The sequence below is a fragment of the Canis aureus genome, chromosome 15 (genome assembly GCF_053574225.1).
Source record: "Canis aureus isolate CA01 chromosome 15, VMU_Caureus_v.1.0, whole genome shotgun sequence".
Lineage (NCBI taxonomy): Eukaryota > Metazoa > Chordata > Mammalia > Carnivora > Canidae > Canis > Canis aureus.
This window is the reverse complement of record NC_135625.1, coordinates 25,469,240-25,495,594: the sequence shown is the minus strand read 5'-3', so window position 1 is coordinate 25,495,594 and position 26,355 is coordinate 25,469,240. Positions and strand designations below refer to the sequence as shown.

Sequence of the window (26,355 nt, the reverse complement as noted above, 5' to 3'; positions counted from 1 at the left end):
GTGGGAAATGGTATAGTTTATTATTTTGATTTATATACTAGCATATAAAGTGTTCACCATGATGAGAATTTTTTTAAGCATAAAATGACATAATGAAAGTTGATATTAATAACAGCAGAATAAATATTAAAAGTGCTTCAGTTGTATAGTTTGGAAATTGCCTGCCTAGGATATAATATGATACTTGATTATAGTAAGCATTAGTCTAGTCTACAAAAATTTAAAAGTCTAAGTTTATTGCCACTTGGGGGAGGGTGGATTGATTTTTAAAGAGATGGACTGGTAAAATTTTTGTATTTATTCACAAGGCTGGCTTGTATGTTAAACAGGAGTTTGTGTTAAGAAATTAATATGCTACACTATTTAATAAAGGAGGAATCTTTTAGTCTGAGAATTCGGCCGTGCATTGAGGACAAACTAGGGAATTCAGCTTCACAAGAACAGGTTTCAGACATTGACGTTACCACAAGTCCAAAAGGGAAAGGTGACAGACCTCCTCAGAGTGACAGGGAACTGAGGCCTGATAGGAAATATAACCGAAAACGTGGATTTCCCTCAAAGGTATATTTCACAATATTAATTTGGGAAGTCTCTAAAATGAGCCCCTCTTTTGTTCACATTTCCTCTTCCTTATTTGCCTTTCTGTTGTTGCTATTACTCTTAAATATATGTTATTAACATGGCTAATTATATTGTAATTCGCCCTAGTAAAAATGCTCTCCCTTAGTGTTTTTATTCTTCTCTGCTTTCTTATACTCCATGGGTTATGTGTGGCAGCCGTATCTAATTTGTGTTAACAAAGGACTTAATCCATTTTCTTTTTTTGCTGTTGAGAACTCAGAACATTCTTAAACCTTAACCATTAGTTGCCTTTTGTTTCTTGATATTTGCATTCATGGATGAACATGGTACTTTTAAGTTTTGTTTTAATTCTGGTAGTCATTCATTAAAAAAAAATGGAGTAAGCTATTAGTTTCCCTGTTTTTTCTAAGAATGAAGTATTTTTATAGTGCTTTTTTTCCCCTTTTTTCCTTTTGTAGTGTATATTTTTGTTCTTGTTGAAAATGAAAACCTCTTCCATTCTTTCTCTTTCTTTTTTAGAAAAATACTTAAAAGTTGACTTGTCTGTTAATTGTTTCTGCTGGTTTATTTCCTCCAATTTTTGCTCCCAATATTCTTTTAATTTTCTGTGATTTGCATAAAGACCCTCAGGAAGGGTTTAAAGACCGCTCTTTGTGTAGTACACTTAAAACAAGTTTCAGTGAAAGCATTTATAAAAAAGTGTTCATATCCATTTGGCAAGAATAAAATACAGTTCTATTAAGTATAGATTATACTAATTTCTTATGGTTTTTTTAGTAGCTTGTATTAACTAGGATTAGTCTTTATTTTGTTATGTACATAATACTTTTTTTCTGGCTGTTTGGAAACAACAAAGCCTCTAAGTATTTTTGCAGTCCCCCCCCCCCCCCCCCCGGCTCCTATAAGAATTTGAGGATACTGCTTGAAATCAGCTAAAATGATCTTACTATGAAGTAGTAAGCAAAAGGTGCCCAAAAGTAAATTAAGTAGCTGATTATTTTTAAAACTAGTAGCATTGGAAAAGAGAAAATGTTATACAATAAATATTCTTTGGAACTTATTGTTCTCTTTAAGTCTGAACAGTGACAAACAGAACTTTTGAAGTAACTACAGCGTAGTATATCTGCCAGTTTTTTTTTTTCCTAAGGTGATATATTTATTTTTAAAAACCATTTTTCTGTTTTTCAGTTTCCTTGAATAGTAGCCTTATAAGTGAATATTACTCTTTACTGAACTCTTTTGTTGGAGGTTATTCAATTTGATTCTCTTTTAATCTTTCGATTCTTAGAGCTATTCTAGGGTAGTTCTTTGAATACTCTGTTCATAGTATTTTTTTTTATTAGGAAAACACTCATTCTCGCCAACTGACTTTATTTTTCCTCTGCTGTGCAGAATCGTGTTGTCCCCACCTCACCTTCATTCCCTACTTATCCTTTTAAGATACCATTTTCTGTTAGGAAAGAATGAAAAAAAAAAGTTGAGATTCAAGGGCAGCCTTGAATAGGAAATGGCTTGATAGGAAATGGTTGATATTCTCCAGCTGCTTATAAGGACAGAATCCATTTTATGGAATATTTTATAGACATAACACTTAGCATAATTTTAAAAAAGAAGCCTTCCGCAAGTACCCATGCCCTCATCATTTTTCCATTCTCTCTTTCCTGCACATTTGCTTGCAGCTTTTAGAAACTTTATAAAGCTTTTATTGATATTATCTACTCTCTTTTTTCTGGTATTATTTTCATCATTTCTAGTTATTTCACGTGGCCTAATTTTGTCTCCCAAACCAGATTGTTTCCTTAGACATTGTGTCTTAGGTGTTTGTATTTAAAACCATTTAAAGCCTGTAATTTTGGGGCAAGCCATCTGGTGTGGAAAACACTAACCTACAGCTTAGGAACCTGACTTGCCCTAACTGTGATAATTGGATAAATCGCAGCTTTATCTTCTCTGGACTTACAGTTCCTCACCTTTTTCACATGAAAAAAAAAATGGAGTACATATTTTCTGAAGTACTTTAAAGTTACAAATGTATCTTTGGATCATGAAGAATGATTGGAGGAACCTCTTGACTAGAGGAAAGGAAGATAAGAGTTTTCTGAAGTTGGATTGTTACCTGTATGCAACTTTGGAGTTCATGTCTAAGATATTTTTTTATCTGTAAACTAAAAATGTACATGTTGGAGGTGACTCAAAAAGTTTAAGTGAAAGTGAAAATATGTGTTTGAAGGGTGAATATATTCTTCACTTCTCTTTTGGATTCCTATTCCATGCACCATCTGTTTGGCATGTTCTAATCCTTAGGTATTTTTTTTTCCATTTTCTCATCTTTATATTTTACTGTAGTCACTTCTTGCCTCCCTCAGCTCAGATTTTCTGAGTATTAGTTTGAAATGTTACTTATATGGATGCAGAGTTTATTAAACAGTAATAAACTACTAATTTCAAAATTCGAGAATTCATTTTTGGATTAGTGAAAAATTTGAAGATAATTGTGTTTACATAAAAAAAGTTCAGAAATCTTTACAATTTGAGTATCAGAGTTTTGCAAATAAATGTGACTAACAAGGATTAAAGTTCTTTTTAAAAATTTGCTTTTTAAAGGGTAAAACTCCAGAATGTTATTTAGTTAAACGCTTTAAAATTAGATAGCTTTAAGGTTACCTTGAGGTCTGAACAACGTATTTTTTAAATGGGAGGATTTTAAATTGGAATAAACCAGAACTAAGACCAATTTTGACAGGAATGAATGATGAATGTAAATGTTAGCAACCTAACTCTGCTTGCATATATATATATATATATTTTTTTTTCTTGCATAATGTTGGGAGAGAACTGAGTACATAGAAGTTAACTTGAAAAGGGCTTTAATTTTTTTGGCAATTCAAGACAATGGGAAAATCTTCAATAAATACTGATTTGACCAAGATAGTTACTTATCTTCCATGTTCATGAAGTCTAGTCAGTCAGTACAGGATTGAGGCAGCACTGACTGGGCTTCTCTGATTTCTACATCAAATATTCCAATCATAGTCTTTCTACTTCCTTATGTTCTCAGACTCAGCTAAATGAGCATATTTTAAGAGAAAACATAATATCTTGGATACAAAATATGAAGTTTTCTGCTTTATTTTATGCTTATGGAATGAGATGCAAGTAAATGAAAGCTGTTTACATCAAATTGCCAAGTAAAAATGTGTTTCTGCAATTTTTGTCCTTGATTAGAAAATAGTAGGTTTGTTTTCGTTTATTAGTGTTTTTTAATATTGCTTCTAGAAGTGGGGCAATATGTTTTTTTAGTCTGATCTTCAAGGATATTTTAGGATATTAACCTGGTATGATCTATTCTTCCTTTGCTGTAAGGCCTGGATTTGTGTGTGTGTGTAAATAGTAGCCTTATAAGTGTACACACTTGTGTGTGCTCACGTGCGTGCGCTCTTTTTGACCTTCTGACTTCCTTTTTTATCTTGGTTAATTCCTCTTCATGCTAAGCTGTTGCTTATCTTTTACTGTGAAATTATCTAGCTACTTAACATGGCAGGCTATCTCTATGTCATCATTTTATTCTTACTCTTTTCTTCAAGTCTACTAAAACTGTATCTGGGATTGCGTATTTAATACTAATTTATCTTCTATATCTGTACTATGCCATTGGTAGTTGAAACAAGAGTATGAATTTTAATGATCAGATATATAAGTATTGTTGGTCTTATTTTCCAGGCCAGAGATCCTCAGCAGGAGCCTATGGAAGAGATAGAAAATTTGAAGAAACAGCATGACTTATTAAAAAGGATGTTACAACAGCAGGAGCAACTGAGAGCTCTGCAGGGAAGACAGGCTGCTCTTCTTGCTCTGCAGCACAAAGCAGAGCAAGCTATTGCTGTGATGGATGATTCTGGTATGCTACAGCCTAGCATGTTGTTATAAGCAAGTCTCAATAATGGTATTGCAAGGTGGATGCTGGTTATTATATAGTCAGATCTTGATTGTTGACTAGTTTAGAAACTTACATATGAGGCTTACGCTGTCCTGTGCTTTTCTATCTCTGGTTATGCAGAAAAGGTTGCAGGGACAACACCTGGCCATCATACTGTACCGGGCAGCCAGCCAGCTCGCTCTCCTTTTCATCAGAGAGTACCCTTAAGAGGTAAAAGGGGCAGGCTGTAGTTCTGTTTTTGTACCTTGCATTGATAGGGCTCTTCATGGTTTTTTTCCCCACCTTCTGTACTCTATTCACTTGGGATTACCATACTTTTCTTGCCTACCAAGGGAAGGTCAAAACCTCAAGGGAGACAGTGAGTACATTTGTAGAGCTGCTTTAGCTTCTGATGTCCATAGTAGCTTTGTTGTGTCAGGTGCTCAGTTGTATACACTAGTTCCTTTGAACTGTATTTATATTCTATATATAGCTTTTCTGAGACTCAAACATTTTTTTTTTTTCACTTTTCCTTCTTCCTTTATAGCCATGTATCATTTAGGTAGAAATTGCATTGAATTCTTTAGTATTGAATCTAAATTTATAGTTTGTTTCATCATCTTCAAACCTGTTTAATTTTTCATGAAGTTGAAAACAACTTGTCACCTATTAAAACTCAGTAAAACTAAGGTATATTTTCCAGTCTGTTATCCTAGGGTACTAATAATTTATTTCCTGTGAACTATTTTATATTTTAGGTCCTCACTGAGGTTACCTTGTTACTACTACTCAATTTATGCTGCTGTCCACACCTAGTCCAGTGGCTTAGCCCTCTGATCTCTGTTACATATAATTTAATTATGCATTTGCATATGGAACTTTATGGCTTGCAAGTAACTTACTCTTTTGTAATAATTATATAATTGTATATCTTAACATGTATGTGTAATATATAGAAGTGATTACATATTTTTTCAACTCATTTTTTCATTGAAAAGTCCAGAGCTCATTAGCTTTTACATTTATATTTAGGAAATAGATAATTTAAAATAAAATATTTAAATAATTATTAATACTAGTTAATGGCTAATGACTAACCTTTTAAATATTTTCCAAGATCTAGATTTCAGAGATTTGCCTGAGGTGGTGATGTTATTTGAAATACTTAGGTTTACATCATCTCATTTTGATTATCACAAAATTGTAGATTAGTCATCAGTTTTTTCTCTTAGTCTTATTTTGTAGAGAAGGAGCTCTAACACAAGAGTTTGTGACTTGCCTGTACTAATATGAAATATTAGAAAGATCAGATTTCTTGAATTCTAGGTTAGAGGTTGTCTTTTTCTGAATATATGAACCTTTCCTTTTTCTTTGAAGTTAATGAGGCAGGCACCAGGAGAATGAACAAGAGTTTAAGATTAAATTTGTTTTTTATATTATTTGAAAAAGAATTTTAGGTTAGTAATTTTGAAATATTTTCTCTTGTATTTATGAGCTTTCTGGTAAAAAACTAGAATGATAGTATTTAATCTTCTTGTATGTAAGCAAGGCAAAATAATAGTCATGGGAGAGTTCTGTAATTACTGAATTAGCAATGTTTTAGTTATCTACACTGGAATTTATTTCTTTTCAAAGTAGAGTTTGCAGTAGAAACTTGGGCTTCTGTTTAGCCCTGTAATTCTAACTTCTTATTGAAAAGGCTAATACGTTTCTTTAAAACAGAAGGTATTGGGGGATCCCTGGGTGGCTCAGTAGTTTGGCACCTGCCTTTGGCCCCGGGCATGATCCTGAAGTCCCAGGATCGAGTCCCACATGAGGCTTCTGCATGGAGCCTGCTTCTCCTCTGTGTCTCTGCCTCTCTCTCTTTCTCTCTCTCTGTCTCTCATGAATAAATAAAATCTTAAAAAATTAAAATAAAACAATTTATATAAAAAATTAAAAAATAAAAAAAAAATTTATAGCCAGTGTCTGTTTTAGAACTGGAAAGGATAAGCAAGGGTTGGTTGGGTAGTAGAGCAGTAACCATTATCAAAATTGTGTTCAGAATACTGCCTCAGGAATACTGCCATAGGAAGATAGACTATGGTCTTGTAGTATGAGTTGTATCATATGCAGCTACTTAGTAAATTATCTGTTCTGCAAAGGTCAGCAAGCTGTGGCCAGCTGGATTTGGCCCACTGTGTAAAATAAAGTTTTATGGCATATATCCATGCTTGTTTGTTTATATATTTGTGGTTGCTTTTTCCCTGCAATAGCAGAGTTGGGTAGTTGGGACAAAAACTATATTTCCACAAAGCCTAACACATGTACTATCTGAATCTTTAGGAAAAGTTTGCCAGCACCTGTCTTGATTCTGTGGGAGAAGTAAGGATTGAGACCTGTCAGTATCAGCTGTGGGTTTTTTTTTTTTTTTTCTCTTTTTTTTTTTTTTTTTTTTTTTTTTTTATGATAGTCACTGAGAGAGAGAGAGAGAGAGAGGCAGAGACATAGGCAGAGGGAGAAGCAGGCTCCATGCACCGGGAGCCCGACGTGGGATTTGATCCCGGGTCTCCAGTATTGCGCCCTGGGCCAAAGGCAGGCGCTAAACCGCTGTGCCACCTAGGGATCCCCATCAGCTGTGTTTTTTCAAATTAACCACTCTCCTTGCCACTCCCCTCACCCAATCTGATAGGCCTGTCCTCTCCCTGCTCCATTGAGTCACTATTCTTAATTGGATGGGACAGAAAAAGATAAACCACTATACCAGAGTTTTCTGTGTCTCTGTTTTCAGATTAGATGGAAATTTCTATTAAAATGATTGCTTGAGAGGTAAATCTGAGGGTTAACTAGTTTTAAATTATTACGTGAGATTTTTTTTTTTCGTAAGATTTTTTTTTATTCATTTTTATCCCTCCAGAATTTATTTTTAGCTTCACAGAAATTGAAAAGATCTGTTGATTTTTTTTTTTTTTTTTTTTGCTTTAATGAATGGCTAATTTTCTTTCCAGTTGTAACAGAAACTACAGGTAGCGTATCTGGAGTTAGTATCACCTCTGAACTAAATGAAGAATTGAATGATTTAATTCAGCGTTTTCATAATCAGCTTCGTGATTCTCAGGTAATTTAATTATTTTTAGTATAGCTGAGTTTAAAATCATAGTAATTAAACCAGTGGTTCCCAAACTTCACTAAGCATAAATATCACCTGGCATTTTGTTTTGTTTAAAAACAAACAAACAAAAAACCAAAAACGTAGTTTTCTGATCAGTGGGATCCCCTCACCCCCAAAAGTATGTATGATTCATATATTTGAGGTGGGCTTCCCCACCATGGGATTCCACTGCTGGCAGTGTCGGGACTACAGTTGGAGAAACACTAAACTAGAGGAAAATCTACTTTGAATGGAGTGATGAGTGAAACTTTCTTTTTGTGTGCTACTAGATAATATGTTCTTTTTCCCTCTCAATGATTCTGTATGGTCATCTTAACCTCTAAAGCTTAGGTTATATTTGAATATCTGTCCTTAAACATTTTACTAACAATTTTGGAGAAAGTTCTTAAGTTTAATTTCAGAATGTATGACATTTTTAGCACTTAATTTAGATCCAGATAGTAATTCAGTCTAGTGAATTCAAGACCACTATGTAGTTATGTGTGTCCATAGAACCATATATATGTTATAGTGGCACATTAGGAAATAGTGTGTAACTTTGGAATTGGAAAGGCATATGCTTACCCACCAGCACAACCTAGACAAATATTTATTGCTTTTTATGGAGAGTATTAATGTGTTTTAAAAGGAGAATGAAACCTTTAATTACTTTGGTGGTCTTCGTCTTCTTTTTTTATTTTAAATAAGCCTCCAACTGTTCCAGACAATAGAAGACAAGCAGAAAGTCTTTCATTAACTAGGGAGGTATCCCAGAGCAGGAATCCATCAGTTTCAGAACACTTACCTGATGAGAAAGTACAACTGTTTAGCAAAATGAGAGTATTACAGGAAAAGAAACAAAAAATGGACAAACTACTTGGAGAACTTCATACACTTCGAGATCAACATCTGAACAATTCATCATGTAAGTAAATCTGGCTCTGCAATATTAGGTAGAGGACACATGACTGTGTACTGGCATGCAGTAGTTATTTAGTAAATATGTCATGAATGAATGAACTAGTTCCTCAAGAAAATTACAGTATTTGAGGGGAGATAGGACTTGCATGGGGAAAGTTTTTAAGTAACATGGCAATAAGTAACACAGCAATATATGATGATAACCAAATAGATGGTAGATCTGTTCTATAATTCAGTAAAGGGAAAGAATAAAGTTAGGCCTTAGAAACTAGGTAGGATTTTAATTTAGGGGAAAGAAAAAGAGAAGGTAAACTATTAGATACTTGAACATACATTACTGGATTTTTTACCATATTTAATTTTCCCTTAAAGGAAAAATTAATCCAAATTTGTACTTGGATTTAAAAACTCTGAAACAGATTTATTTTTTTTTTTTTTTGTCTTTTTTTTTTTTTTTTTTTTTTATTGGTGTTCAATTTACTAACATACAGAATAACACCCAGTGCCCGTCACCCATTCACTCCCACCCCCCGCCCTCCTCCCCTTCTACCACCCCTAGTTCGTTTCCCAGAGTTAGCAGTCTTTATGTTCTGTCTCCCTTTCTGATATTTCCCACACATTTCTTCTCCCTTCCCTTATTTTCCCTTTCACTATTATTTATATTCCCCAAATGAATGAGAACATATAATGTTTGTCCTTCTCCGACTGACTTACTTCACTCAGCATAATACCCTCCAGTGAAACAGATTTAGAAAGTGTTCATACAAAAAGGAGACATGAAAAACGTATATAGTACAGTTTAATGCAGAAAATTAGTAACTTCTATAGTTTATAACTTGTAGACTATATAACTAAAAAGTTTACAACTTCTTTGCAGTATATAAATAATCATCTTAGGAGGGATAGGAAAAGCATAGTCCTACTAGTTATGCTTTAGGAATTACCTTTCCTGCCTCACAGATATTTTACTTGCCTGTGTCTGATTCAAATCCAGTTACTGTTCCTCAGTTCCTGTCTTCACACCTTCTCAAGCCGGGTCCCTGCCTCTTACCCAAACAGTAATAGGAACTCTAGTATGGGAAACTGATCTGTAGTCAACCTTAGCTGGTCATTATTCAACATCCCAGCTGTCTTATTAAAGAAAAGACAAGGGATAACGGGATGCCTGGTGGCTCAGAGGTTGAGTGCCTGTCTTGGGTATGACCCTGGGGACCCAGGATCGAGTTCCGCATCGGGCTCCCAGCATGGAAGCCTGCTTCTCCCTCCACCTGTGTCTCCGCCTCTCTCTCTCTCTCTGTGTGTCTCTCATGAATAAATAAATAAAATCTTTAAAAAATATATTTAAAAAAAAAAAAAAGACAAGGGATACCAAAAACCTCTCTGGAGTCCCTGTTCCTTGTTCTTTACTCCTCTCCTGTTTCTTTGCTATCCCCTCGAAAAACCTTAATAATTCTGCCTAAAACATGATCCTTTCTTTTCCCAGACCTTTGCTAGTCTCTCTTCTAGATTATAATCTAATCCCAGTGCTTATTTTATACAGATGGACACAGCTAAGAAAAACTTAATACTCCAAAGTTGTACTCAAGGCCCTGTGGTCAGTTTTATATACATAAAAAAGTAGCACTCTGCCTACTGATGACTCTAAAAAAAAGGTCTTTTCAGCAGCAAAAGGTACAACAGTCAGGAATAGAGCAAAGAGACTGCTGGAAACCAGTTGTAGCAATTGATAATATGAGCAACAAATAATTATAGTTGTCCCTCTGAGAAAGAGATAAATGACATAGTTTTAAAGTGATGGAGATGGAGAAGTGCAAAGATTTTTAATCATCATTCATTGCCTTAAAGGTATGAGATATCTTTGATCCATGTGGACAGAAAAGTAATTAACAGAGTTCAAGGACTGTAGAAGATGAGCCATCATCTAATTAGAAAGTTTTATTGTTGAGTTGTATTTTATGGCATGAATTTACTACAGTCACTTTAACAGTTTGTTTTATCTTTTGGAGCAAGGAAAATTTCATCCTGGAGACCAGATATAATTACTCTGAGCTGTGGATTTGGAACACTCTTAGGGACCTAATCTGATAGGGTTGTAAAGATTTGTAGATGGGGTGCTGAACATCATACACATTTGCCCTGTATAACTTAACCTAGAATCAGGTTTATCAGAGGAATATGTTGGTCACTTTTTAAGATGGAATGTAATAGTTCTTGTCAATTTCCACCTTGTTCCTTTTTTATTTTTTATTTTTTTTCTGTTTTAAATGTTTTTAGTTGAACAAGTGGCCTGGCTATTATGTCCTTAAGTTTCTGAAATTTAAAGCTACAGAATTTAAGATGTTAATGGTTTTTACTTTTTAGTTTTAGATATAAGCAAGCTGCGTGAATATTTTTTGATGCCGTATTTGTTTACTTACGTTACCTGGTCTTGTCTAATTTTTTTTTTTTTTTTTTTTTTGTAGTTGTGCCTTCTTCAGCTTCTCCACAAAGAAGTGTGGATCAGAGAAGTACAACTTCAGCACCCTCTGCTCCTATAGGCTTAGCACCAGTTGTCAATGGAGAATCCAACAGCTTCACATCATCTGTTCCTTATCCTGTTGCTTCTCTAGTTTCTCAGAATGAGAGTGAAAACGAAGGACATCTAAATCCAACTGAAAAACTCCAGTAAAACCTTTTTACAAACATTGTTTACATAGAATAGAATTGAATAATGGGGATAAATTATGGCTTTTTTTTTTGTTGAAAATTCTGGAAAAACCGAATTTACATAATATACATACTCTTTTTTTAAAAGATTTTATTTATTTATTTATGAGAGACAGAGCGCAAGACACAGACACAGGCAGAGGGAGAAGCAGGCTCCATGCTAGGAACCCGACGTGGGACTCAATCCCTGGACCCTAGGTTCATGCCCTGAGCCTAAGGCAGACACGCAACTGCTGAGCTACCCAGGTGTCCCAAATGATAAATATTCTTGAAGAGGTGGTAGAAGAGTGAGTGTGTGTGTGTGTGTGTGTGTGTGTGTGTGTGTGAGACCTATATTCTTTGAGCTGTCCAAGAGAAATGTGACATTGTAATACAGGTAATTTTTGTGAGCTAATGCATTCCCATTTTCTAGCTAAAAGATTAGAAATAGGGCAGCTCAGGTGGCTCAGCGGTCTAGCACCACCTTCAGCCCAGGGTTTGATCCTGGAGACCCAGGATCGAGTCCCATGTCGGGCTCCCTGCATGGAGCCTGCTTCTCCCTCTGCCTGTGTCTCTGTCTCTCTCTCTCTCTCTCTGTCTCTTGTGAATAAATAAATAAAATCTTTAAGAAAAAAAAAAGATTAGAAATAGCTGGGATTGCAACAAAAGATTTTTATATTCAAATGATTCTAAATTCAGAGCCCAGGCTTAGAGTCAGAAAGCCTTGAAATTGTATCTCACAAGGCTCTGTGACCATGAACAAATAACTTATCCTCACTAAGCCTCTTGTTTCTTCATCTGCAAAATGGGAATAATAATATACCTGTTCATACAGGTGTTTGACAGATTAAAAAACATTGGCAAAAAAAAAAAAAAAAAAAAACATTGGCATATTTCCTGGCACTTAATGGAAACTCAACAAACTTAATATTTTGAGTAAACATGTTATACACTTTATAGATCTCTATATGTTATAAACAGGAATCTTCTATAAAGGCCTAATAATGTCTGCATCCCTGATTTGCCTGAGATAGTATTTAAATTGGTTATTTAGTACTTCACTATTTATTAAGAAACCAAGCCTGCTTCAAATAACCTCTTGAAACTTTTTTTTTTTTTTTTTTTAATGCTTTTGTTCCTGATAGGACATAAGAAAATAGGGATGCCTGGGTGGCTCAGCAGTTGAGTGTCTACCTTCAGCTCAGGGCATGATCCTGGGATCCGGGATCGAGTCCCACATCAGGCTCCCTGCAAGGAGCCTGCTTCTCCCTCTGCCTATGTCTCTGCCTCTCTCTCTCTCTGTCTCTCATGAATAAATAAATAAATAGATAGCTCTGCCTATGTCTCTGCTTCTCACTGTCTCTTTTATGAATAAATAAATAGTCATAAGAAAATAGAGTGATGAGTAAGCTCTATCCTTGAAATTAAATTCATCACTTTGTAGTCACACCCCCTGGGTATTTGACTAGGTCTGGATTTTGTCTCTGCTGGCTGTTCTTATATGGAAATACTGCATACTTTATTTTGCTAAAATGGGTCTTATATGTACATTTTTGTTGTTTATCAGGAAGTTAAATGAAGTTCGAAAGAGATTGAATGAACTAAGAGAACTAGTTCATTATTACGAACAAACATCAGATATGATGACAGATGCTGTAAATGAAAACACAAAAGATGAGGAAACTGAAGAGTCAGAATATGATTCTGAACATGAAAACTCTGAACCCGTTACTAACATTCGGTAAGAACTTAAAGTTTGTTTTTTTGTAACATGTTTCTCCTAACTGAATGCTTCTAACATGGAACCAAAATACCTCAATAGAATGGTACTTCCTTTTTATTTAAGCTTTTCTCTTGTAAGTCTGCTTAAGTCTCCTGTTTTGGCCAGTGTAATCTTACTTGCCCTGTAAAAAAAAAAAACAAATAGAGAAGCACTAAGTATAGTAGGTTAGTAAATTTGCTGTTTGTTAGATCAAATGCAAGTAAATCATAAAGAAGTATCTAACTTAACATTTTCCCTCCTCTTTATTTTTAGGTATAATTTTGATTCTTTTGGGTATTTTTCTTCTTAAATTTCTAAATAGCAGACGTTTATGGAAAGCAAGAGCCGATTATTCAGAATATGAATTTAAATGGAAAAATAGCCAATGATGTTCATAGTTTGGGATTATTTTATCAGCAGTTTTAAAACTTTGATTTTCTTTTTTCTTCTTTTTTTACCTTAAGTAACTTCAGGCTGTTTCCTTTCTTTTAGAAATCCTCAAGTAGCTGCCACTTGGAATGAAGTAAATAGTAATTCTAATGCACAGTGTGTTTCTAATAATAGAGAGGGGAGATCAGTTAATTCTAATTGTGAAATTAACAACAGATCTGCTGCCAACATAAGGACTCTGAACATGCCTCCTTCTTTAGGTATGATTGACTATTAATGGTTTTTTTGAAGTGGATTTTCTTTCTTAATACTCTCCTTAAGTTTATTAAAGTCTTAATTTCATTGACACATGCTTTCAGCAGATTGTCACTATAATAGAGAAGGAGAACAGGGGATTCATGGTGCACAAGGTGAAGACGATGAGGAAGAAGAAGAAGCAGAAGATGAAGGAGTCAGTGGGGCTTCATTAACTAGTCATAGGAGCAGTCTGGTTGATGAGGCTGCAGAAGACGCTGAATTTGAACAGAAGATCAATAGACTTATGGCTGCCAAACAGAAATTAAGACAGTTACAAGATCTTGTTGCTATGGTACAGGTAAATACTGATTGATTTTTTTCAAAAAACTGGGGTAAAACAGTAAGTCTTGAGTCACTTTCTTCTTTTAGTGTTGGAGTTGATATACAGTTATTCAGGTACCTTCTCACTGGCTCTGAAACATCAGGCAGTTTTGTTTTGTATTTTTTCTTGTACTTTAAATTTTTCCACTTTTTGTTATGTGAAAAGGCCTAATGATGCAGCTTCTCTATTATTGTAGTCCAATTCAGTTTCTTTCCAATCTTCTTATCCACACTAGGAATGAATTAGGTTAGTTTTTAGATGAGTAAGAAGACCAAATAACACTGTCTATAAACTTAAAATTGCCTAGTCAGTTTTATAATTGAGTCTGCTCTCTCTAAGGTTTTATTAGAATGATATTTCCAAAGGCTAAAGTTTCAGTTGAGGTCCTCAGAGAAAACATGAATAAATATAAAATTATGTAGAGTTAAATGTTTTTTTAAAAATGCAATAGTTTTATCCAACAAGCTTCCACCTCCCTTAGGATAAGTACATTGATTTTAACAGATGTAGACCTATCCTTAGGAGGCTAAGAACTTGAGTTGTTTTTCCAATAATCATGACATATATTTTCATTAGTTTTTGTATTATGAGCCATTGGCACTGGTTAGGCAAATTAAAGACCAAACTGAGAATAGAAAATTTTAAGCAAGTGACAGTGGATATGATTATTTGGAATAATAAATGTAAAGGTTACATTTTAAGGGGTGCCTAAGTAGATCAATTGGTTAAGCATCAACTCTTGGTTTCAGCTCCAATCGTGATCTCTGTTGTGAGATCGAACCCTGCCTTGGGCTCTTTGCTTAGTGCAGAGTCTGCTTAAGATTGTCTTCCCTCTCCTTCTACTCCTCCCTCAACTCATATGTTTTCTCTCTTTCTCACATAAATAAATAAATTTTTTTTTAAAAGTTACATTCTAAGAAAAATTTAGTATCAAGAGTTCCCAGCTCTCATGGTATGCTTCTGTTCTTTTTCATATTCTCTATGAATCTGTTCTTTGATACCTCAGTATCTGATCAAGATAAAAGGCAACTTAACATTTGTCATTAGTGGTAATTGGCGGCTCAGATTATAAATATACCCTTTTTTTGTTTTAGTACTTTTGCTGCCATTGGTAGAGGATGAACTTCAGTGTCCTCTAAAAATCATTTACTTAATCTACTTTAATATTTATGTTCTATAAATTTTACAAAATAGTGGTATTTAAGGTATGAATCAGATAATGTCAGATTTCCAGATTATTTTAATTTAATGATGCTTTTTAGGATGATGATGCAGCAGATCATGGAGTTATCTCTACCAATACTTCAAATTTGGATGATTTTTACCCAGCAGAAGAAGACAACAAACAAAGTGCAAATAATACTAGAGGAAATGCCAATAAAACACAGAAAGATGCTGGAATAAATGAGAAGGCAAGGTATGTTAAGCTCATTGGCATAATTTAATAAAAATTTAGTGCTTATTATAGAGAAGGTACTTACTTGGCTAGATACTGTATTAGGTCATGCTTAATGCTACCATCAGATTTATTGGAGACTGAAAATGTAATGTCAATTTAACTATAGAGAGAAGTTTTATGAGGCTAAACTACAGCAGCAACAGAGAGAGCTCAGACAATTGCAGGAAGAAAGAAAGAAACTGATTGAGATTCAAGAGAAAATTCAAGCATTACAGAAGGCATGCCCTGACTTACAGGTAATTAGGAACTTACTTTCTTTCCATTTGTCTGAAAAAAAGATGTTTAAAACCTAATGTCATTGGAAAGTACTCTTCTCTTTTCTAGTATTGAGGTGACACATTTATATTCACTATTATGATTAATGAAATGGGTGAACTAATGAAATGGGTTAGGGATATACATTTATTACTGTGAAAGTTAGCACATAGGAATTGACTCTGATTACTTCTATTTTTTCATTTGTTGGGCTAGCTACTTTATATTCAGAACAGGGGTATTCATAACTAATATATTAAAGTATTCTGTTTGCAGCTTTGCATTTAAGGGAATAGCATTTCTGTCTTTTATTGGCCTAAAATTGCATAATAAAGCTCTTAAACCATCGTGAATTATCTAAGGAAATGAATTTAAATATTTGTACTTTGCTTATTAAATAATACCCTTTGAGACTGGACAGAGAATGAGTAAGTTTTGACCATGTCAGATAATCAGGAGTAGGAGTAAGGTTAACACAGGACACGAACATCAGTTTCTTTTGAGATTCTTCTTAAAATGTTTGGTTAGCTTGGGATCCCTGGGTGGCGCAGCGGTTTAGCACCTGCCTTTGGCCCAGGGTGCGATCCTGGAGACCCGGGATCGAGTCCCACGTCGGGCTCCCGGTGCATGGAGCCTGTTTCTCCCACTGCCTGTGTCTCTCTCTCTCTATCTCTCTCTCTGTGACTATCATAAATAAATAAATAAATTAATTAATTAATTAATTAAAAAAAGAAAAATGTTTGGTTAGCTTTATTACTGTCAGGTTTTATTTTCAAAGAAAGGGAAACACATTAAATGGTGTTTCTCTGTAATGAGTTTTTTTTTTTCCTAGACTCTTCATCTTTTCTACTTTAGTCCTTTTCCCTTCTCCCTAGTCTAACATCTGGAAGAATATATATGAGAGTTGGGTTGAGTATATAAAAATTTGCACAGTAGCATTTTATCCCTCTTGTCTCTGCCACTTCTGAGATGTAGCTGCTACTCATCCACTTTACCCTCTCTTTTCATCCGTTTGTTATGTCAGGCTTTCTTTGGATCATGATAGCAATTGAGGTCTGATAGTAACAAATTAAATTTGGTATTAGAGCCCCAGGAAAATGGTAAAATAACTACATTTATGAAATTAAATTAACAATTGCTTTAATTCCTCATAATAGTTTTTTACTAATCCTTTTTTAGCTGTCAGCCACTAGTGCGGGTAATTGTCCCACAAAAAAATATATCCCAGCTGTTACTTCAACCCCAGTTGTTAATGGGAATGAAACCAGTACAAGCAAATCTGCTTTTGAGCCTGCAGATCCTTCAGGAGTGGATAATGAGGTATTGTATATTGTATCTGTTGTTCCCAAGTCTTACATCACGTTTTGAAGGAAAAACTGAGTATCTGTGAAAGATGATTTCAAGTGCAGCTTGTTTTGTGTCTTTTAGTTGGGAGGAAATAATTGTTTCAAAAAAGTAATTAAGTTGGGCTCTTTTCAAAATAATTTCAAAATTAGCAAATATTTGGCAGAATTGTATTTCAGGAATAGCTGCAGCAAACCATAATCATTTTAGTTAGAAAGACCTATTCTGTTTGGCCTTTTATTTATATGTGATTTGTAGATAGGACTTTCTCCAAATAGTTGATGAAGTATATTTGACTACTACTTGCTTTCATTAGAATTAATGCCTCATTTTTTCTTACGCATCACAAAAATATTATTTTAACCATGGGATTTCTTAGTGTTAAAAGCATAGAGTGAAAATAGAAGTCTTTGTCTTTTATTCTTTAAGGCTAAGACAAATCCAGATATTCGTACTAACTTGACTCTGATTTTTAAAATAATAGCTGTGGTCAGAAATGCGAAGACATGAGATGTTAAGGGAAGAGCTACGGCAGAGAAGAAAGCAGCTTGAAGCACTGATGGCTGAACATCAGAGGAGGCAAGGTCTAGCTGAAACTACATCCCCTCTGGCTGTGTCATTGAGAAGTGATGGATCTGAGAACCTGTGTACGCCTCAACAGAGTAGAACAGAAAAGTAAGAGAAGTGTTTAAATCTTCTTTTAATATCACCTACCTGGGGCGCCTGGGTGGCTCAGTGATTGAGTCTCTTTCTTTGGTTTAGGACATGATCCCGGGGTTCTGGGATCAAGTCCCACATTGATTCTCCCTCTGCCTAGATCTCTGCCTCTGTCTCTCTCTCTCTCTCATGAATAAATAAATAAAATCTTAAAAAAGAAAAACAAAACCACCTACCTAAGGCATGTGAGGTGGGCAGGCAGCTTCATTTCCCCTCTTAGCACAAATCTGCTCTTTCCAGTGAGGCTAATCCTTAAGCATCACCTTAGTGACTCAGTTTAACTAAATCCAGCTCTTTTCTGACTTCTCAAGGCACTTGATCAAATGGTGATAATAGGTTTTCTTGAGCGTATAAACGTTATTTTCTTAGTTAAGTTTTACGCTTATGAAAGTGAAACACTTGTTACTTTGTAGTACCCAACAGGCCAGAAATAAGCACATTTTTACTTAAATGAGGAATCTCCTGTTTGTAAATTTCCTAAGGATTAAGAAATTTAGTTTTGGGGCATCTGGGTGTCTCAGTTGGTTAAGCGGCTGACTCTTGATATCAGCTCAGGTTATGGTCTTGGGTCATGAAGTTGAGCCCCGCATTGGGCTCCACACTCCGTGGAGCTTAAGAGTATCTCTTTCCTTCTGCTACCCACCGCCTCGCATGCTTGCTCACTCACTCAAAAATTAAGAAAATAAAAAGTAATGCTTTAAAAAATGTAATTTTTAGAATTTTCACTTGAAATTTCCTATTTAGAATATTTCTAAAAAATTAGCCATCTGTAAGGTTGGTTAATTACTTACCTATATGGGAATATTCAGAGATAACATTTTGAAATGCACATTTGTTGTGACTGTACCTTTTGGTATCCTCCAGTGGCATTTCTGGAGCATTGCACCAAACCTCTTTTCCTCATGGAAGAGCTTATTCTGTTTTGAAGTCCCAAACACACTTTATCAAATTATATCATAGTATTTTTTTTCTCTTCTGAGTACCACACATCTGAACTTTAGAAAAGTTCTTTGGATAGTTTTGATAAGCATCTATGTTTGGGAACCATGGCTCTAGAATTGTGCTTTCCAGTGTGGCAGCCACCATACCTATATGTACTTGTTCATATTATAATTAAATAAAATTAATAACTCACTTTCTCAGTCCCACTAGCCACATTTTAAGGGCTCGTTAGCCATGTGTACCTAGTGGTTACTATATTGGATACATATATATAGGTCATTATTACTATTGCAGAAAGTTCTTTGGACAGCTCTGATCTAGAAAACTGTTGCTCAAGAAGTTAAAAATTGAAGGGGTTTAGTTTAGGAAAAAAGTTCTAGGGGATACACTTATAACTTATTTGAAGAATTGTTTTGTGGAAGGCACAGTAAACATATTCTGTGTATTAGCAGTGGAGAGAGTACCACCCACCTTGATACTATAATTAAGTGAAATTTTATACAGGCACACAAGGTTCATATGCATACATGTATACATGATACGATGACTGGCACATAGTAGATAGTAAAGTATTTAGCTGATCTCCAAAATGATCTCTTACTTTTTGGCTCTTAATCTCTAGAACCATGGCAACATGGGGAGGTTCTACCCAGTGTGCACTAGATGAAGAAGGAGATGAAGATGGTTACCTTTCTGAAGGAGTTGTTCGGACAGATGAAGAGGAGGAAGAAGAAGAGCAAGATGCAAGTTCGAATGATAACTTTTCTATGTATCCTCCTAACAGTGCGAATCATAACTCTTACAACATAAAAGAAACTAAGAATAGGTTAGTTTCACTGTCTTAACTTTTTCTTGGATTCCTGAAGTCTCAAGTCTTTGTGACAGTAAGCACTTCTCTGATTCTCTGAACCAGCCGGGTATCATAAATTCAGTTCAATTCTGATACTAACTACTTGGAGTTAGGGCAGTTGCCACAAGTTAAGGGCTCAGTCCCACAGGATTGCCCTCACTTCAGTGCTAGTTGCAAGCCCCAAGTCTCCATGTGCTCATACTTCTGTCTGACTTGGCTAAAAATTTGGGGGTTCCCACGAGCCCTCTTTAAGTTTCATAATTTGCTGGAACAACTCATGAACTCTGCTTGTTATAAAGGATGCAACTCAGGAACGGCCAAATGGAAGACATGCATAGAACAAGGAATGGCTGGGGGAAGAGGGTTTTCTCTGAGTGCGCCACCTTCCCAGCACTTAAATGTGTTCAACCCAGAAGCTCTCCTAACCAGCTTGGTAAGGAGTTTTTGTAGAAGTCTCATTCCCTAGGCATTGGCCATTGACATTAAACTCACTTTAGTGCCTCCCTCTTTTGAAGATTGAGGTGGGGCTGAAAGTTCCAACCCTGCAAACACCTGGTTGATTTTTCTAGTGACCCATCCCCTTCATGAAGCTATTTAGGGCCTGCCAAGAGTCATGAGCATGAATTTAGCTATGGTTGAAAGGGGGCCATTATGAATATCAAAAGATACTTCTGTCACTCAGGAGTTGCTGAGAGTTTTGGGAGCTCTGCTGGCAACTGGTAAAAGACCAAATATATTTTTAATTGTATCATAAGAGTTTTGTCAAGATCCCAGCTAGACTGGATCAAGATTCATAAGCATTGATCTGTGCTAAGCAAAGCTGTTTGGGAGAGCTAAGCAAAACTGAAAATCATAGATAATTGAAAAAGGCCTATCAACAAAATACTCATTTACATTGTTATTTCTAACAATGAAAAATGTTTCACGAACAAAAGATGGTTAAGGAGTTCCACTTGATGATGGAATATCTTGTGGCTAAGTTTAAAACATGAAGAATTGAAAAATGCTTGTGATACAGTATTTTCATTTTGTAAAATATAGAATTACATGGACACTTCTGTATAAGACATAAGTAAAAAATAGTGGAAAAAATTAAAAATAATTGCACAAAGCTAGAAATCTGGAATTCCCATTCTCCGATCTCTCCCCTGCCCTCCACCTCTCCCTCATTACCATAGTTTTGAAGTCCTTTGAACTTAAACTTTGATCTTAAGAAAATACTGGTCTATGAACCATGGTATCAGGATGTATTACAGATTTAAAAAACCAACTAATCACATATAGTGACCTAATGCTTTATATCTGTGTTAGGTGGAAGAATAGTCGCCCTTTTACAGCAGATGGAAATTACCGTCCTTTAGCCAAGACAAGACAGCAGAATATCAGCATGCAACGTCAGGAAAACCTTCGTTGGATGTCAGAACTCTCTTACGTAGAGGAGAAAGAACAATGGCAAGAACAAATTAATCAGCTGAAGAAACAACTTGATTTCAGTGTCAATATTTGTCAGACTTTGATGCAAGACCAGCAGGTAAAGTTTATTATGAAAGTAAATTTTTTACATCTTGTTTTTGAAGCAGCGCCCATTTTTCCTCAAGTCATCAGTAACTATCATGACAACTCGTCTTTCCACAGACGCTGTCTTGTCTGCTGCAAACTCTTCTCACAGGTCCTTACAGTGTTATGCCCAGCAATGTAGCTTCTCCTCAAGTACACCTTATAATGCACCAGTTGAATCAGTGCTATACTCAGCTAACATGGCAACAGAATAATGTGCAAAGGTAATCTGTTTGTTAGAAGCAGTAACACTGTATAGTAAATGCTAAAACTGAGCATGTGTGTTATGGTTATTTTCTGGGAGTAAAGGGTAGAAGCAAAATGGAATATTCAAGTATCCTCTATTTCTGAGAATTTTGTAAACAGTGATTTGCCCAATGTTTCCCTTTAATACTATAGACTTTAGTTTTTAAAAATTTTCAGTGTTCAATTTCATACTTATATTGAGTGAACTGTATGGTATATGAATTCTCTCTCAGTAAAGCTTTTAACAACAAAAGTGAATGAGTTTCTTATGTTTTGCTTACTATGTGGCCGAAGTGGTAAGTGCAGTTGTCGTTCCAAAGGCCAAGTTACTGAAGAAAGCCTGCCAGATGAGTAGGTGTTTCTGGTAGTAAATATCAAGACAGTCCACCTCTTCTGCATGCTCTTGCATCACTTTTTACATGTATTTTTTCTAAAAGTATTGTAAATAGAAGGCTATATAACTGATTTGAGTTACTGACTTCTTAAATATTTATAGGTTGAAACAAATGCTAAATGAACTTATGCGCCAACAGAATCAGCACCCAGAAAAACCTGGAAGCCAGGAAAGAGGCAGTAGTGCACCACAGCCTTCTTCTCCCAGTTTATTTTGTCCTTTCAGCTTTCCATCACAGCCTGTAAATCTATTTAACCTACCCGGGTTTACTAATTTTTCATCATTTGCACCAGGTAAGTGACTGAAAACTTAAGAGGAAAATAAATAAATGCAAAGTGCTTGAGAATATTGTTTGTCTATTGCGTGGATTTTTATCAGTCTCCTGGAATGGTAGGAGGTATGTGCACAGAAAGTTACGAACCCTTCTGTGTTGATTCTTTATAGTGAAAAGGTTGAAATGAAATTCAACCCTTCACTATTCAACCTATAGTGAAAGGTTGCTAATGAAATTAAGTAAACTACTATGAATGATTGCTTAGCCTTACACCTTTGAATTATTCAGCAACTGTTTATCAAGGAAAAAGGGAATTAACCTATCCTGTGGCTGCGCACACGAGGCCCTGTGTAGAAGATTAGGAGATAAAAGATGATTAAAGCAGTGCTCTTCCAGAGGAGCTTCAAGTCTTGGTAGGGAGATATACTTCTAGACTAAAGCTTAGCGTAGGCTTAGATTTAATTTTATTCAGCTTCAGCTTTTTTTCAGACTTTTTCTGCATCCGGTATGTCTCAGATACTATATAAATGATGGATTCAGATAAGTAAAACTAACAGCTTAAAGTAATTTAGAGTCGGGGCACCTCGGTGGCTCAGTGGTTGAGCATCTGCCTTTGACTCAGGTTGTGATCCCAGGGTCCTGGGATCGAGTCCCACGTTGGGCTTCCCACAGGGAGTCTGCTTCTCCCTCTGCCTAGGTCTCTGCCTCTCTCTCTGTGTCTCTCGTGAATAAATAAAATCTTAAAAAAATGATAAAGTGGGATCCCTGGGTGGCGCAGCGGTTTAGCGCCTGCCTTTGGCCCAGGGCGCGATCCTGGAGACCCGGGATCGAATCCCACGTCGGGCTCCCGGTGCATGGAGCCTGCTTCTCCCTCTGCCTGTGTCTCTGCCTCTCTCTCTCTCTCTCTGTGACTATCATAAATAAATAAAAATTAAAAAAAAAAAAATGATAAAGTAATTTAGAGTCTCGTGAGGAAGCTAGGAATGTCAGTAGTGCTTAGTGGAGTGCCATGGGTGCGGTAGCAGTGGTACAAATGAGGGGAGTGGCCTCCTTTCCTTAGAGCAAAAGATTGTCAGCATGTGTCCTGTGTCGTTTGCTCCTTCCCTCACCCCCGCCAAGCATGTTATTTAAAGAATGAGTTATTCCAGTTAGTAGCTATTTAATCTTTGAGCTGATTTTCTCCGTAATAGAATTAATACCTATGTCATGGTGTTGTTCCGAGCATTAAACAAAACAATAGGTAAATGCCTACAAGAGTGTGTGGTACTGGTAATTTGATGAATGTCAAGTACTGTTACTTCTAACTTTTAGCTCTGAAGGGGATTATTTATCTTCGTATTATCAATGCCAAAAACCTAGTGGGCTGAACTCTCTAACAGTGATTGAACAAATGAGTGTTAGTTTATATATAACAGTTATTCTGATGGATTTGAGCCACACATCTACTTAAAACTGTCTTTTAATTTCGTCATAAGACCTTTAGGTACTTCTTTATTAATATCTTCTTTTATTTATTAGGTATGAATTTTAGCCCTTTATTTCCTTCTAATTTTGGAGAATTTTCTCAGAATATTTCTACACCTACTGAACAGCAGCAACCATTAGCCCAGAATTCTTCAGGGAAAACAGAATATATGGCTTTTCCAAAACCTTTTGAAAGCAGTTCTTCTATTGGAGCAGAAAAACAAAGGTATTTGATTGTGAACATAATCCATGATATTCTTAAATATCACTTTTGTGATTATATCTTATATACACAATTTGAAAACACAGGGAGGATGCTTGTTATTGTTTAGCTTGTTAGCGTTGAGAATATTAAACTGATATCTTACCAAGTGTCTTCTCAGGCATACATTTGCCACTAATCCTGTTAGAACAGTTCAGTGTTTTATTCAGAGTGTCCGAGGGGATTCGTTTTGGAGGGATAAGACCTGACACAGTGTCTTTTGCCTTGATTTGATATCTGTCCTTAAGTTCACTTGAGAGCTAGAAACTAATACTACTAGATGAAGGTTGTAAGATATTTGACCTACTTTAGATTAGATCTCATCTCCTCCCCAATATCTCAACTATTATAGGTAGATTCCCTGAATTAAATGACAGGAGATAACAAGAGGTCAGATGAAACATTGTAGTCTTGAGCTGGGGTCAGAAAACCTTTCCTACTGGAAAGCACTTGATAATAAATATTGCAGACCATATAGTGCCTATTGTAACCATTTATTTCTGCCATTTTTGCACAAAAGCAGCCATAAACAGTATGTGAACAAGCAGCTGTGTTGTTCCAGTAACACTTTATCTGTGGGTACTGAAATGTGAATTTCATATAAATCGTGTCACAAACTATTTTTCTTTAATTTTTTTCATCCATGTAAGAATATAAGAATTATTTATTTTATTTTACTTTATTTTTGTAGAAGAATCATTTTAGGGGTGCCTGGGTGGCTCACTTGGTTTAGTGTCCCCGACTCTAGATTTCCAGTCATGATCTCGGGATGGTGGGATCAAGCCTTGTGTGGAGCTCTGCTGAGTCTGCTTGAGATTCTTTCTCTCCTCCCTCTGCCTTCCCCCCTCCCCCACCAAAATAAATAATAAACAAATAACATCTTTTTTATTTTATTTATTTTATTTTTTATTTTTATTTATTTTTTTAATATCTTTTTTTAAAAAGGGAATCATTTTAGTTCTCAGGCCATAAGAAATAGCAGGATGAATTTGGCTGCCTGTAGACTGTAAGTTTGCTAATCTTGTCTTAATTTGAACTCCATAGGTCAGTGTCCTAAATCATGTTCTTTGGAACACTGTTGTTCCTGTGAGATTCTGTGATAAAAATCTTGGACATCTTGCTCACTGTGTTCCCTTCTAAGACATTTGTCTAGCACATTGGCATGTATAAAGTTTTGAGAAATATTGCAGACATATTTAATGTTGTCTATTTTCCAAACTTAGATGATCAAGAAGTACTTATTAACATATTAAAGGATGCCAATGGTTAGCAGATAAAATTTGGAAAATGACACCAGACCATCAGAACTAAACTAGACTTAATGTGTGGAGAAATAAATTACTAATTATACCAACAGTTGTTTTCACCAAATTCCAGTTCTGTTTGAGTGGATTTAAGTGACACAGATCCATGTATATTCCCAAACCCTCTACTACATATGACTCTTTCTCAGCTATTCCTCCAAGTGTTTTGTTTTTTCCTTGTATGTCCCATCCTTTTTAAAAAAATTTTCTACCCTTCCCCCCCCCCCCCCCCTCATGAATGCTAGACCTGTTTGGAATTTCTGCCGGTGAAAATGGTTTAGTGAGAAGGATCTAATACTAAAGTTAGAGGGGCACCTGGATGGCTCAACTGGTTAAGCATTCAACTCTTGATTTCATCTCAGGTCATGATCTCAGGGTTATGAGATTGAGCCCTGTGTTGGGCTCCAAGCCCGGCATGGAAACTGCTTAAGATTGTCTCTCTTGGGTACCTACCCGGGTGCCTCAGTTAAGCATTTGACTTCAGTTTAGGTTGTGATCTCAAGGTTCTGAGATTGAGCCCCAAGTGGGTCTCTGTACTCAGCGGGGAGTCTGCTTGTCCCTCGGCCCCTTCCTCCACTTGTACACACACACACACACACACACACACACACTCTTTCTCTCAAGTAAATCTTTAGAAAAAAATTCTCTCTCCTCCCTCTCCTCTGCTCTTTCTTTAGAAAAAAAAAAAAAAGTTTAAAGGAATTTAGTACATTAGCCTATATAATATTTACATATTTCTGTGAAAATGTTTTTATAGCCTCTATCATCATAACTGTACAAATTTATTTTCATTGGTAAGGAATCAAAAACAGCCTGAAGAGGAGGTGGAAAACAGTAGGACAGCGTGGTTATATGACCAAGAAGGTGAAGTAGAAAAACCATTTATCAAGACTGGATTTCCAGTGTCTGTAGAGAAGACTACAAATAGTAATCGCAAAAATCAATTAGATACCGGCCGAAGAAGACGCCAGTTTGATGAAGAGTCGTTAGAAAGCTTTAGCAGTATGCCTGATCCAGTAGATCCGACAACAGTAACCAAAACATTCAAGACGAGAAAAGCATCTGCACAGGCCAGCCTAGCATCTAAAGATAAAACTCCTAAATCAAAGAGTAAGAAAAGGCATTCTGCTCAACTAAAAAGCAGAGTTAAAAATACTGGTAAGTCTTAAAATGTGTTAAATATTGTTCAGTGTAAATGTTGGTAACTTTATTCTGGCATGTTGACATACTTCATTTCATTATGGCTAATTGGATAAGCACTGTTTGAATGAAGTTATTTTTA

General features: G+C 35.7%; 1 protein-coding gene across 29 annotated transcripts in view; it reads left to right on the top strand.

Moving 5' to 3' along the window:
* The window catches only part of PCM1 (pericentriolar material 1), an 80,492-nt gene that overhangs the window by 16,534 nt on the left and 37,603 nt on the right, over positions 1-26,355 (top strand). For 11 of the 29 annotated variants that reach the window (XM_077848888.1, XM_077848882.1, XM_077848879.1 and 8 more), the window contains 19 exons: positions 373-561; positions 4,303-4,480; positions 4,640-4,729; positions 7,486-7,595; positions 8,337-8,553; positions 11,012-11,213; positions 12,802-12,975; positions 13,489-13,646; positions 13,746-13,981; positions 15,268-15,422; positions 15,571-15,700; positions 16,899-17,039; positions 17,548-17,738; positions 19,345-19,548; positions 20,884-21,103; positions 21,208-21,353; positions 21,872-22,062; positions 23,562-23,733; positions 25,873-26,231. In XM_077848888.1, the coding sequence (XP_077705014.1) occupies positions 373-561; positions 4,303-4,480; positions 4,640-4,729; positions 7,486-7,595; positions 8,337-8,553; positions 11,012-11,213; positions 12,802-12,975; positions 13,489-13,646; positions 13,746-13,981; positions 15,268-15,422; positions 15,571-15,700; positions 16,899-17,039; positions 17,548-17,738; positions 19,345-19,548; positions 20,884-21,103; positions 21,208-21,353; positions 21,872-22,062; positions 23,562-23,733; positions 25,873-26,231 (3,463 nt within the window). The remainder of the gene's footprint in view (positions 1-372; positions 562-4,302; positions 4,481-4,639; positions 4,730-7,485; positions 7,596-8,336; positions 8,554-11,011; positions 11,214-12,801; positions 12,976-13,488; positions 13,647-13,745; positions 13,982-15,267; positions 15,423-15,570; positions 15,701-16,898; positions 17,040-17,547; positions 17,739-19,344; positions 19,549-20,883; positions 21,104-21,207; positions 21,354-21,871; positions 22,063-23,561; positions 23,734-25,872; positions 26,232-26,355) is intronic. The other 18 variants (XM_077848889.1, XM_077848883.1, XM_077848880.1 and 15 more) reach the window with 6 other exon arrangements.